The sequence below is a fragment of the Stylophora pistillata genome, chromosome 11 (assembly GCF_964205215.1).
Source record: "Stylophora pistillata chromosome 11, jaStyPist1.2, whole genome shotgun sequence".
NCBI lineage: Eukaryota > Metazoa > Cnidaria > Anthozoa > Scleractinia > Pocilloporidae > Stylophora > Stylophora pistillata.
This window is the reverse complement of record NC_142529.1, coordinates 10714514-10727317: the sequence shown is the minus strand read 5'-3', so window position 1 is coordinate 10727317 and position 12804 is coordinate 10714514. Positions and strand designations below refer to the sequence as shown.

Genomic DNA, 12804 nt, shown 5'->3' with positions numbered 1-12804 from the left:
CCAAGCATTTCAACGTACTTAAAATGTGCACCGGGAAACTGGACTGTTTAGTTCATGAAATGCTTTTCATAAAGAAGATGAAGCCCTCTTTGAACAAACAATCGGATTCCATACGGGCGAAACTATTTATTTAATAGTTTACATTTATGAACTCAACACGCGCAATTATTTATTTAAATATTTTAAATATTTTAAACTTTTTACGTTTGCCACCTTCGTACGGTATAAATTAACTATTCATTTTTATTCTCTTCTCACTTGAGAATGATGACATGCAGTCATCGAAACGTTGTGTGTTTTTCTCGCTAGTGTCTATTCTTAAATGTCTAACAAAAAAATATTGTGAGAAAATTTCTGATGACCACTTTCCTAACTAATCAGATGCAAAAATAAACCCATTTGTTTGAAACACCTTTCCCACACATACAACCATTTATGAATTCATTGGGTGACCTTGTCCTGTTGTCCTTTCTTCTGATTGGCTATTTTGATTATTTTGGCAGCATGTTCCAAGCAATGTATTTAATGCAAATGGAAAAAAGTTTGTCCAGTTTCCAGATGCAACTACTCTTTTGCTTTTTATTAATCCATAATTCTTGCATGTATTGTCAAATTGTAAGCAGTTGTTGGTAGAGGAGAAGGAAGGTCTTCTTTCTTCTTGGAGACAACATTTTTGCAGGTACAACTGATGTGTCCTATCATGTTGTGATACTTTACCCTTAACCTCCAGAAGTGATTAACATGTAACTTCTCCCTATAATATCCATACATCATCCAGCAAACAAGTAATGCGAATAGTCAAACTTTCTAGGTAGCAGTTGTTATCTTGACCTGATGCCAAAATTCTCACAACTTATTTACAAGAAACCTCTGAATATAGAAATCCAAAATGTTGACACACTTTCCCTGTTTAAGTCTAAATTGTAAACGTTACTCCTAAGTTGAATCTCTTCTTTTCTTAAGCTGCTTAAGTATTATGTTTGTTCATAGTTAATAGTTTGAGTGCCTGCTATTGTTTGTCATTTATTTTATATGTGTGTGTGTGTGTTCTTTCCTTTTTAACCTAAAATATTAGTACCCAGATCAAGTCAAAAAACTGATACCAAGGAGGTGGCGTGACCGAGTGGTCAGTGCGTTAGACTCACAATCCACCACTCCCAGGTTCGAGACCCACCCTGACCACTACCTGGATTTGTTTCACGGAAGCTCCGAGTTCAAATCCTCGGCCATACTTGTAAATAGCCAACTGGTTTGCCTCCAGCCAGTTGGGATTCTTAATGACAATGTTATGTCGAATTTCAAATATTTGTTTCAGTTGTTTGCTCGGCCCCACTAGCACTTGTGCTATAAACACTGCCGAGGGTAAATGAAAGGTTTTTTATTTATATATATTTTTTTACCTCACTTTCGTCAAATATGAGGAGCTTGTAGCTTGCAGAAGCCTTTTGGTTTCCCCACAGGTTTCCTCACCACACGTTAAATCTTCAGTTGTATTATAATAATGTATATGTAATTCCTTTTATTGCTACTGATGTATCATAAATTACAAAATGGCAAATGAATAAGACATTCAATTCAAATTCAATTCAAGAATTAATATGCAGCAGCTAGAGGTAAGAATTTATAATCAGTTCTAATGGGAGTTCAAGGGTTAAAGCAGCAGGATTGCTGCTGTCAGTGAAGCTAGTGCTAACTTACTGTGGTCTAAGCTTATAAATTCCATCTTTGAGTTTAGTTGGACGACCCCTTGTGGCTGTTTGGCGAAAATTTCCCAAGAGAGCTGACTTTCATTGAGGTTGTCGCCGTATGCTGCTTTAATTCAGCTGGACATTATTTTCTGTTTGTTTCTCAGGATTGCTTAATGGAGGAATCAGACTATAGAGGCCAGGTTACATCACCAAATGAACCAGAGCCGTCATTGAGAGGTAGCATTTATTTTTGTGAATGTAAGCCTGCGAACATGCCCTCATTATTACATTAGCCATGCAGGACGCACGTCCATCCGTCAACGGAATGATTTGAGGCGCGTCGGGAAAAGATTTGCTGGGGGTCTGGCCCTAGACTTGTTGCAGAGCTCTCTCCGCCTCGCATTATTCGGGGTCACAAACTTTCCCGCGGGCAAAGATACGTTCTTGCTGAAGCACTTACAATGAGGGCCAACACTCAGGCTAGTGTGATTGTTTATTCAGATTGCATTTCAGCTGAGTATTATCAAACCAAAACCCAAACTAATCACCAGCAGCCAATCACAACGTTAGGGGAGAAAAACACAAGTAGCTAATCAGAACACAAATAAGCATCAAGCAAACGGCATAAAGCGCTATTACTACGACTCATGTCGGACAAGAGCACTCAACTGAGTCCCAACTTTTAACCACTGATGTAGCTGGGCGCAAGCGTGTTAACTAATTTGTTGCGTTTAAAGCATGCCCCAAATACAATAAAAGGATGCAAGCTCTTTCGTATTTATTATTATTATTATTATTATTATTATTATTATTATTATTAATTTCATTATCTTTATTATTATATTATTTTGGTTTAGATTTGCGTGATTTGGGAACGAAACTCGAGAAGGAAGTTCTTAACAACGTTTCAGCAGTTCCAAAGTAAGTAGTTCAAGATCTGATTTCTCCATCTCCGTTTAAACTCTTTATTACAAGTGATCGATGCATTTCGGTATAATTTAAGTGTCAGAAAAAATATCGTACACAACTATCTTATAAAACCAACTCAAGGGTTTAATAACCTTTTCCTTCATGCTCCAAACGTCGGTTATCTAGCGACAGCGCACATTCCTCACAGCGGGACAACTTTTGTATTGTACCAATAATGTATTTTGACTTTTCTGCATGAGCAGCAATACCATGCTCTTCAGATTATGTCAGATGTTTAACGCTTCCCTAAACAGTTTGTCTCTGCCAACAACTATAACCATGACCACCCTGTTACATGTGGGTGTTCGACGCTAGAACGTTGCGGAAGCTTATAATACAAATAAGTGTCCATGCCGCAGTAAAGAATGAGTGGCATCAATTAGAAAAATGTTTTATAAAGTTCCAAAACATAACATCAGAATGTTCCAGTATCCACATTTCTCTCTCCCTGACAACACTTTAATTACCTATCCGAGAGCCCCCGCTGGCAAAATTCTCTAACGGAACGACAAGTGACTAACACCTCTCTAGCCAGGAAACAACAAAGAGCCATCTTTCGGGCCCGTGGCAATGGTCATATCTTATTCTCTCACTCATTTTGTATTGTAGACAATCGCAACGAAAACTGTCAGACTCCAAAAGACAAGCTTCGTTCAAAAAAAAACCTTCACTCAACAGACGTGTATCCACTGGGGCCGAACCTCGTCCCGTACCCAGACCTTCGCTTTCTGCACAAGACCGACGTCATCGTGGCATGGTGCTCAACCGCGTACTTACAAGTAAAAGCTCTGAGGTCAGCGGAGTTCCTCGCGGGCAGATTTCCCCTCCCCTACCGACATCTGCCAATCAAAAAAGACTGACGCCCTCTCCGCCTACTTCGGCGAAAACTGCTCGGCCGGGTTCGGCCGCGCGGTTTCGGAAAATGGTCGTTGAATGTCGTGACAGTGGAAGATAAGATAGTGCGTTGGTCAGAAACTGTGTGCACGAAGGTTTATAACGTCTTTGGCAATTTTTGCATTTTAGTATGCCGCGAAGTATCGTTAACGAGTCGTGTAATTTTTGTTCCGAATTAATTTGGACTTAACCTGCGTGTGAAGTTTTGGAATATTTATATTCCACAAGTGTTTGGCTGGGAAGGCATCTTCTTCAGGTCGCGCCTTGTCCGCGTCCGGATCAATGTGAAGCGTTTTTTGACTAGCAATTGATGAAACGTCACCCAGTTTATGCTGTGCTCAACTAATTATGTAACGCACTTACAAAAAAAAAAACAAACAAACAAACAACAAAAGCAAAACACTTTCTCGTGATAGGTTTCTTTTTTTCCATCAAAGACTAAAGAATCTGTTCGGGGGTACCCTGATTGTATGCAGACCATGGTAAATGAATTTTTTGGAGGAAGAGGTAATGTTATTTATTCCGTTTTCATTTTTGTACAAAATGCATTCAATGAAATGAAAGAAGAGTAAGAAAACACGTACTGCTTTCTATAGTTTCTTTTCCTTCGTTTTAACTCGTGGCTGCGTGAAGCAAGGAAGCGGGTTTTTGTGGGGAATCCGATATGGAAGTGTGTCATTGACTTACTGACTTTTACGTCAGTGACAAAAAACCGCTTCCTTCCTTCACGCAGCCACGAGTAAAAAAAAAGGAAAAGAAGCGAGGGGTAATTTTGTTATAAAACTATGATGCTGCGTCGGTTACAAAGTAATTTATTGTTATCAACTGAGTTGATAAATGAATTGGCCACCGTTTAAGAATTACTGACGCGGACGTTTCGAGCGAAGGGTAACACTCGCCACGTCAGCTTTGAAACTCTTCAAGGTGTCCAGTTTATTTCATCAACTCAGTTAATAAAATCAAAATAAAACATGTTTTCTTGTAGATATGGAATGTTTCTTCATATCGTGGAACCTCAAGGAAATGTTTTTTCTCTGAAGAGAGAGCATTTTACCGTTTTAATCATAAAATTATGTTGATCCGAATACGTAATTATCTTTTCAATTCTTGCCGTGACACTACAAAAGAAGATAAACTGATTTCACGTGGCATCCACTGACCCGTAATTGAAATTAATACTTTTCCTGCAGAAACACCTTAATAGATGTGATCCGCACATCCTGTAAGCTTTGAGGAATTTTTTTTTTTTGAAAAGAGAGCGTTTTACTGTTTAAATCAGCCACAACCGAAAAGCGCCACAAAAGAAATTGCAAACCGAGCAAGCTGCGAATTACAGCTAAATACGATACCTTGAGTTACTCAACAGAATGATTAAACGGCGAGTGGCGGAATTACAGAACATGTAAATTGATGCAATAGATGTATCAATGCGCTGCTCAACTAAAGAAAACGACATTAAAACAAAGGCGATGGTATCTTTCATTCAACGGACATGGTTCAGGACGAAAAACGCCTCACTATAGACGGGAAATTTAGTGAGACAATAACATGTCGCAATAGACAGCGAGTTAATTACCTTTCCAGTCGAAAAAAAAAAACAGGAGCACACAATTAAGTTTAGTTCTTGTATACAATCCATCCATAGAATCAGCCATAGTCAAGGCCTCCTTGAAAATATTATCTGTTCTCAAGTTGGCAAATGCAGTTGACAGTTTTTAAAATCATGCCAATGCAGTGAATGGCTCCATCTAGGAAAGGTTTCAATTCAACTTGGAGGTTCACAGAGTCCTCCGAGTTCTCTTCCCTCTCAAGGCGATTAAATGGAACCACAGTATTTCTTGAAAAAAATGAAAACCAAAACAAATTAATGAAAAATGTTTTTCCAAAAGTTTGCAACTCTTTCTGGAGTTAAGTTTACAATAATTAGTTTAGGTTTTGTTCTTCACTAGAATATCAAATCACAAAGTAGCGACCTCAACTGAAGGCATGCTTTTCTCATAATCATAATCTTGAACAATAATATACAGTGGAACCCCGATTTAACGAAGTGCTAAGGGACTGGGGAAATTGGTTCGTTATACAGTGGAACCTCGATTTAAGGAACCTCTACATAGCGAAGTCCTCTGTGTAATGAACGATATTTCAGCTTCAGCTCGGCTAGAGTTACAGTAAAATGTATGCCACAAAACCTCCATATAACGAACCCTCAATATAACGAACCAATTTCACAGGTTCTACTGTATCAAGGTTTTGTAGCATACATTTTACTCTAACTTTAGCCGGGCTGAATCTCAAAATATATAGCTAGTTCTACCGAGGACTTCCTTATGTAGAGGTTCGTTAAATCGAGGTTCCACTGTACACAAATGTATCTTATCCAACCTCACAGTCCAACCAAATACCTTCTTAGTTTTTCTTTGTCTTTATTAGCTGTTATTTTACATCCTGTAGATTCATGTTATGATAGGCACTGTTCTGGGCTTCAAGGACCTTTGTCTTGATGCTGTGTTCATTTTGGACCAAAAATAAGATATACGACCGCATTTGCTGGTAAGCAGCATTCCCTCATGTACACTTGTTTTTGAGCACACGTTTTAATCTTATTTAGACTATTCCATTACCGCTGGACAAACGTAGCAACTACCGACCACAAGGATTTCCTATGAAATGATTTATTCAAAAATGGAAGATAAAAGAAATGGATTTTGACACAGCATTCCGGTCATATTTGGGGCGTTGCAGAGTTGGTTTTACAGCCTCGAAAAATACAAAATGACCCAAAATACTATCAGAGATACAAGCGAAAAGACAGACAGACGTTAATGTACCTGGAGGGTAAACCCTTGTGCGGTTGAAACCACAGCTTTACAAAATATCTCTGTGCCTAAACTCTTTGTAAAGGCTGGGTTTGACAAGCTGACCGCGTGCGTCCGAGACGAGAATAAAGAACAAAGCTAACTATGGTGTAACGTGATCTAAAACATCTGCAGATTTGATCGGAAAAGGTTGATAAGGTCCAGCGTTTTTATCAATGTAAACTCAACAAACTGAGATTCTTAAATCGTTTGAAGAATATACGAACATGGCGTTTATTGATGGTGGTGAAAAAGCTATTGAGCGGCACATAAAGAAGAACAAAAAGCTGTTAGCTCGAGAGAGACTCAGTAAACTGTTAGATGACGGAACTGACTTGCTTGAGTTGTACCAATTTGCTGGACTTGATCTTGAGTATCATGACGTGCCTTGCGCCGGGGTAGTTACAGGGATTGGAAAGATTGCAGGACAGTTGTGTGTTCTTATTGTCAATGATTCAACAATGAAAAGTGGAACCATTTATCCTATTGCAGTTGTCATCCTCAATTCCATTTGACGACAAAAAGAGAAAGAAAACTGTCAGGCACCTCGCTTATAGTCTAATCGTGATATGACTTTTTGTGTGTGTTATTTGTTACTTTCTGTGTATGTTTCCCTTTCTCACCCATTCCTCCAATCGACAGATTTAACGTTGCTCTGGTAACCATGAGAGTCAGAAAAACTTTTCAATTGGAGTTTGCAGTTACATGTACATGGCTGTACTTAAAAATTTGGTTTTGGTTTTCAGCTTGCGTAGTCAGTCATGTATCAGACGAGCGTTGCAAAAGAAAGTAATTTTCATTTCGACACCTTCTGAGATTGCGTATTGAAAGAGCCCTCTACTCAGTCACAGATCTAGCTAGCTGAAAGAATTAGGTTTTTCTCAAATACTGTACAATATTATTTGTATAATTTATTTTATTTAAAGAATAAAAAGGAGATTACGGAAGGACATCAGAGGCAACTGGCTGATAGAGAAGTATGTTTGGCTCAATAAAATTTAGACCTTGCTTGTTTAAAAGGCAAAAGCTGTAAAGATAGTTTCAGATATTCAGCAGTGTACAAATGCATCTTGGCTGTTTCAGTGACTTATAGTTACTAGAGCCGAGATCATCGTTAATACTCTCAGGCTTGTTTTATATAATTCATTAAAAAAGAGGCTTGTTTCATAGAATTCATTAAAAAAGAGATGTACATACATTTACATGTATTTCAGCAATTTCTGGTTTTTCTTTTTACTATTTTGTTTATTAGGTTAAGCGTCAGTTAGAGCAGAAGAAAGTTGAAGAGGAAGGAAAAGATATTCGACAATTTTCTCAAGCTAAAAAGGTACTTAAGTCTTAATGAGGAGCTCAAATTAAAATTTACCTGTGTTTTTGTCCTGTGTTTTTCTTTTTAAAAATTCGAACTCTTCTTGTTTGTCCCTTTGAAGGTTGAAACCCTTCAATAACATTTTTTCAAAATTCTCGCTTTCACTAACTTATAGTTGGTAACTAACTTACTTTATCTCCAGTTTTGCTGTGTGTTTGCTAAAGTAGTGTTTCTGGTCTTTTGCAACTGTAGAAAATGGCAAGGATGCGTAAAGAGAAAGAGAGTGAACTGTTCAGACAACGTATGTAAAGTGTAATTAGTATGTGAACGGACTTCTCAAGGTCGAAAATAAGGTGAATGGTAAAAATTGCTGTATTTTGGATATCATTTATCAGTGTTTATTGTAAGTAATAGTAATAGTAATCAAAGTTTAACGTCTTTACGTGGGGCATGGTTACCCATATTGCCCGAGCCAGAGGCTCGTGTATGAAACGCAAGACAACAACCCACCCATCCCACTCCAGGGGAGGACATCCATCACACAGTAATCTCGTGCGTAGGAAATTAACGTCTCCTGCCCCTAACCCTGCAAAAGACGGGACCTCCATTTATTCATCTCTATGGAGGAACTGGGATTCGTCGATAACGTAGACAATCCACCTTTGTTGCCTCTTATAAATGAAACTTGATTGCCATTTTGATCATTTCGGGCGTTTGTAAGCTCTTTTATAACTTCCTGCAGTAGATCTTTACACTTCTCTATTAAACGACGACATGATGGTGTGGCTGTTAGCTTTGCCGCAGGTTTACCATCATAAATATCTGTGGTTTCGGGTTTCTATGGTAATGGGTTCCTGTGGCATTTACATAGCCATTACGAATGTAGTTCAAATATATTGCCTCTAGAATCTGTCCCTAGCAGTCAGTCTTCAAAAAACAATCAGCTCCGAATAAAGATTAATGGTTCATTACTTGTTTGGAAGTGTTTTTTTCTGCCAGGAGGCCTCAAAATCGTTCTTTTGGGGCTTTCAAAGTTCGGCGGTTAATTCGGCTCGCTCTCCACAGTGAAGAAATATTATTATAACATAACCAAAGTAAAGCGCGCACTCTGATTGGTCAATTTAGCGTCCCTCGTTTTCCCATGGGTGTACGCTGCTGACGTGAGCAAATGCAAAGACTATTTTTCCACGGGCGCTTGTTTTTTCTGGCCACTTAAGGAGGTAGTTAACCCTTATTTGGTATTCAATAAAACAGTGGCATATTTTTTTAATGATTCAACCAAACTCCATGAAATTTGGACAGAAGATAGAACTTATTGAGTTCGAAAGATTGACATGACATATAAGGTGCCACGCCCACCAGTTGCCATGGCAACCTCAGAAAACTGCGGTTCACTCTCTATTTTATGGCAAACCTATCTTAGCAAATACATACAATGAAGCAATGAAACACTACAAGGACACTTATATGGATGCAAATTGTGCAATGAGTGAAATAGTTTTTGAGTGTCGCCAATTCGAAGTCGCACTTGATTAAAGTAGCATGTTTCCATAGCAACCAACTAAGCTGCCGTAAAGGGCTAAAACTAATTCACTCATTGCACAATACTACTAAAACTACACATCCTGTGAAAAAATGGTAAAAATCCATTGAAAATTGGCAAAGATATAACTGCCACAAGTGTGTAAATGAGATTTTAAGAAAAATGCTTTGAAAATTTAAGACATGAGCTGTGAATGTAGTTCACCGTAATTCCCTTCCATTTTGGCAGTCAAGAGGCTTTTTTAGTTTTTATCAACTGAGAACATCAAGTATAACTGAAAAGTTTTTCTCCAGCCAAAGTACATGGCTGGATGGCAAAAAAAAGTCAGTTTAGTTTAGTTCTCTTCATGAATACGCTGCTCTTTTGAAGGGGCCACAACTTCAAAAATAGGTTCTGCGAATGTGATCTCCACATGTTCCTCTCTGCTTGTGGATTCTGCAACTGTGATCTCCACATGTTCCTCTCTGCTTGTGGATGGTAACACCTGAATGTCTTTCCTGGACTCAACTTTCTTTCCTTGCTTTACTGTTGTTTCAGGCTTTGAATCAAGGCCAAAGGCCCCTGAAGAGTATGATTCCTCTCCTTTCGACTTCCGCTTTGCACGCAAATTTTTCCTTTGTTTCCTATATTTCAATGAAACTTTTTGTCCTGCACTTTTTATCCTTTTTTTGTCTTGTTCCCTCAAAGCTTTCAGCATGCTTGCACCAGGATTCACTCCAGAAAGATCCATAATGACTGCTTTATTAGCTGCCCCAGTGTTAAACACAGCCACAGTTTCACAAACAGCTATTCGTACTCTTCGCACACCAACAAAGGTTGTTTTTGAACACTTGGACCACAACTGAGCATTAACACTCTCATTCTGATTTTGAGTGAGTCCCTGGAGGCACCTTGTCAAAAGAGATTCATCAGACAATCTCTCAAAAATGGGATCTAACTCTTTCATGAAAACTTCTGGTAGACGCTTGCTGTTGTCGTAAGTGTTTGTCTTGTTTTGCTTGTCTGCCCAGAATTTACACCAAGTGCTTTTCCCCTTTGGGCAGTGTCTATGCTGCTTTTCCAGAGGCATGCTCGTATCCTCTATCATGTGGCACTGAATGGCCTTGATACTCTCTCTCATTCCTTGAAGGTTGCCTGAATTTTCTCTTATAGCATTGCCATAATAGTTCTGAATGCGGTCAATAAGTTTGTCTGTTAGCCGCCCTTTTCCAGCAACACCTTTTCGGTCAGCTAGTTTTCTTCCCTTCATGTCCTTTTTATACTTCCGAAGAGCTGTGCCCATTCTCTTTTGGACATGTCCAACACACTCCTCCTTGACTACAGTGTACTTGTCTCCATATTTTGCAGCCATGGCCTCTCGCACGCGGCCAAAACAACTACTGTCACCATCACCCACAAAGGTTGTATACTTCAGGCTGTAGTTTTCTTTACTTCTACCAAACATTTCAACTGCTGCAGAAGCCTCCATATCCTCAGAGCTGGTGGAATGGTTAATTTGGCAATTTGTATGGCCAGCTTTCCAAGCTTTAAATTCTTCGGTGTCTTTGTCCATATTCGCACGAGCTCGACACTCGTGGCAAATAAGAGACTTTACCTCATAATCAAGAATCTCTCCAGTAGCCACTGAAATCACAAACACAACACCGATCTTTGAGGAATGGCCCCTTTTCTGCCATGTTCCATCAACTGTTACTGCTACCTTGGCCATTGCTTTGGCATTTTCGTCTTCAATTCTATCAGGGTGTCGATCCTTAGTAACTACAAACAGTCTCCTAGCAGCATCTTGCATTTGAACTTTAGCATGTTCTACAGCAGCCTTTTCAATTTGAATCAAGTGTTCATTGAAAGATTTCTTGGTTACTGGTGGGGGCAGATTCATCCTGGCACAAAAATCTGTTAATCCAGCCTGGCCAAGTTTCTGGGAAGCCAACACTGACCTCCTGTTGACTTCATGTGCCCCTCCACCCACACCTCCAAGTTTCTTGCTTGTTTTCAAGTCAGTCTCATGATTACAAATTGAGCATTTCAGAAAAAGACATTCAGCAAGTCCTTCCCTCTGATAATCTCGCTGATAGAGTTTGAGAGTTGACTGGGGTTTGCGACAAGAGCTGCAAATTGCAGCTGAGGCAATACCTTCACTCAACAGAGTGGCATCTTGCAATTTAAACCCGCTTGCAACTTGGTCAACATCTGCTGATGCGACTCTGAGTCCAACGCTTATCGACTTCTTTCGGGTCAGGGTACCTTCTTGCTCTTCAAAACTCGAAAACGAAGAATTTTGAAGTTTTGAGGCGGAAACATTGACTCTCACTGGCAAATCTTTGGTTTCGCTGAGGTCACTTTCGTCTCTGGCTTCACCTTCGCCGCCGCCATCTTGATCTGCTAGCGCTTTCTTTGTCAGCTTTGGCCGTTTGTTTGCCCCATTGTGGCCACAAAAACCTTTTCTTTTTTTTCTTCTTACCGATCTAAATTTCCTTTTTCCATGTTCGACCATCTCATGAAGCACAACAAGTAAAAATATTCGAAAAAACAATTCAAATTCGCCACACCACGCTTTTGAGAAAATCACAACTTCGAATCTTCGACAACCGCGCTGCATCGTGGTTACTGCAAATGAAAATCTGGACTGGACACTGTGAAATTTGGCTTTTAAGGACTGTGGAAACGACTTTTAGGGGACTTTTGACCCAACGCGGAGCAGAAAGTCCCATGACAACCAAAATAAACAAAGTGTAAACAAACGGTTGCTATGCATAAATAATTGACCTCTTCCCAATTAATTAGCCGTTGTAGGCGGGATTTTCAAATTTTTCAAAAAATAAAAGTGGATTATAAAAATTGAATAGATAAGGGTCATAGGGGGGCTTGAAGAAGTTTTTATGAAATGTTCGACTTTTTTCTTAAAATAAGGGTTAACTACCTCCTTAAGATTTGTTAAATAAAAGGGAACTCTTTAGCTACAATGTATCAATGTTATGTTATAAAACAAATGGTAAACACCACAGCTTACACTATTGAGTTATGGGTGCACTTGGGAGGTTTGCTAAACACTCAAGAAGCTAGAGTCGCTCTCGGCTATCGCCTCGAGCGACTCTTGCGCTTCTTTCGTGCTTAGCAACCTCCCGCGTGCATCTATAACTCAATAGTTTGTTAATTATTATTATTATTATTATTATTATCATTATTATCATTATTATTGTCGCAGAGAAATCAACTGAATGCTACATTATAATCAGGCAGCACAGGAAGAAAACCGTAACCTGTGAGTCATGGAGTAAAAAGTAAATGTACATTAACTAATCCTAAAAAGCTTTTCCGTTGTGTCTACGGTCCTCCTTCTAACAGGAACTCAAACTGCCACCTTGAAAGTCCGGGCTATACTCAGCGTGCCCGAGAGCACTGCCCTCTGCATCTTTCGCAGTACGTCTGTGCTTCTGCCTCCCACCAGCTCGCGCATTATGACATCCAGCTCCCGTGACCACCCCCCGAAGGCATCCATAATGATGTTATATTGCTTCACATCGTAGCCTGGGAACTGCTGCCTTA

At 39.4% G+C, this 12804-nt stretch overlaps 2 protein-coding genes across 2 annotated transcripts; one reads left to right on the top strand and one right to left on the bottom strand.

The window, feature by feature from the left end:
* Window positions 1–685: 685 nt before the first annotated feature.
* LOC148720002 (uncharacterized) lies at window positions 686–4535 on the top strand. The gene is made up of 3 exons (XM_088738296.1): window positions 686–1925; window positions 2546–2609; window positions 3267–4535. Exons 1-3 carry the CDS (start codon window positions 1862–1864, stop codon window positions 3610–3612), a joined length of 474 nt encoding a protein of 157 aa, XP_088594422.1. The 5' UTR covers window positions 686–1861; the 3' UTR covers window positions 3613–4535.
* Window positions 4536–8956: 4421 nt separating this feature from the next.
* Window positions 8957–12198, bottom strand: LOC148720001 (uncharacterized). The gene has a single exon (XM_088738295.1). It carries the CDS (start codon window positions 11855–11857, stop codon window positions 9593–9595), a length of 2265 nt encoding a protein of 754 aa, XP_088594421.1. The 5' UTR covers window positions 11858–12198; the 3' UTR covers window positions 8957–9592.
* Window positions 12199–12804: the final 606 nt, after the last annotated feature.

Coding starts and splice junctions, on each gene's coding strand:
- LOC148720001 (XM_088738295.1), bottom strand. CDS start 11,857: ATGCAGCGCGGTTGTCGAAGATTCGAAGTTGTGATTTTCTCAAAAGCG.
- LOC148720002 (XM_088738296.1), top strand. CDS start 1,862: ATGGAGGAATCAGACTATAGAGGCCAGGTTACATCACCAAATGAACCA. Junction 1,926..2,545: donor ACCAGAGCCGTCATTGAGAG/GTAGCATTTATT, acceptor ATTTTGGTTTAG/ATTTGCGTGATTTGGGAACG. Junction 2,610..3,266: donor AACGTTTCAGCAGTTCCAAA/GTAAGTAGTTCA, acceptor TTTGTATTGTAG/ACAATCGCAACGAAAACTGT.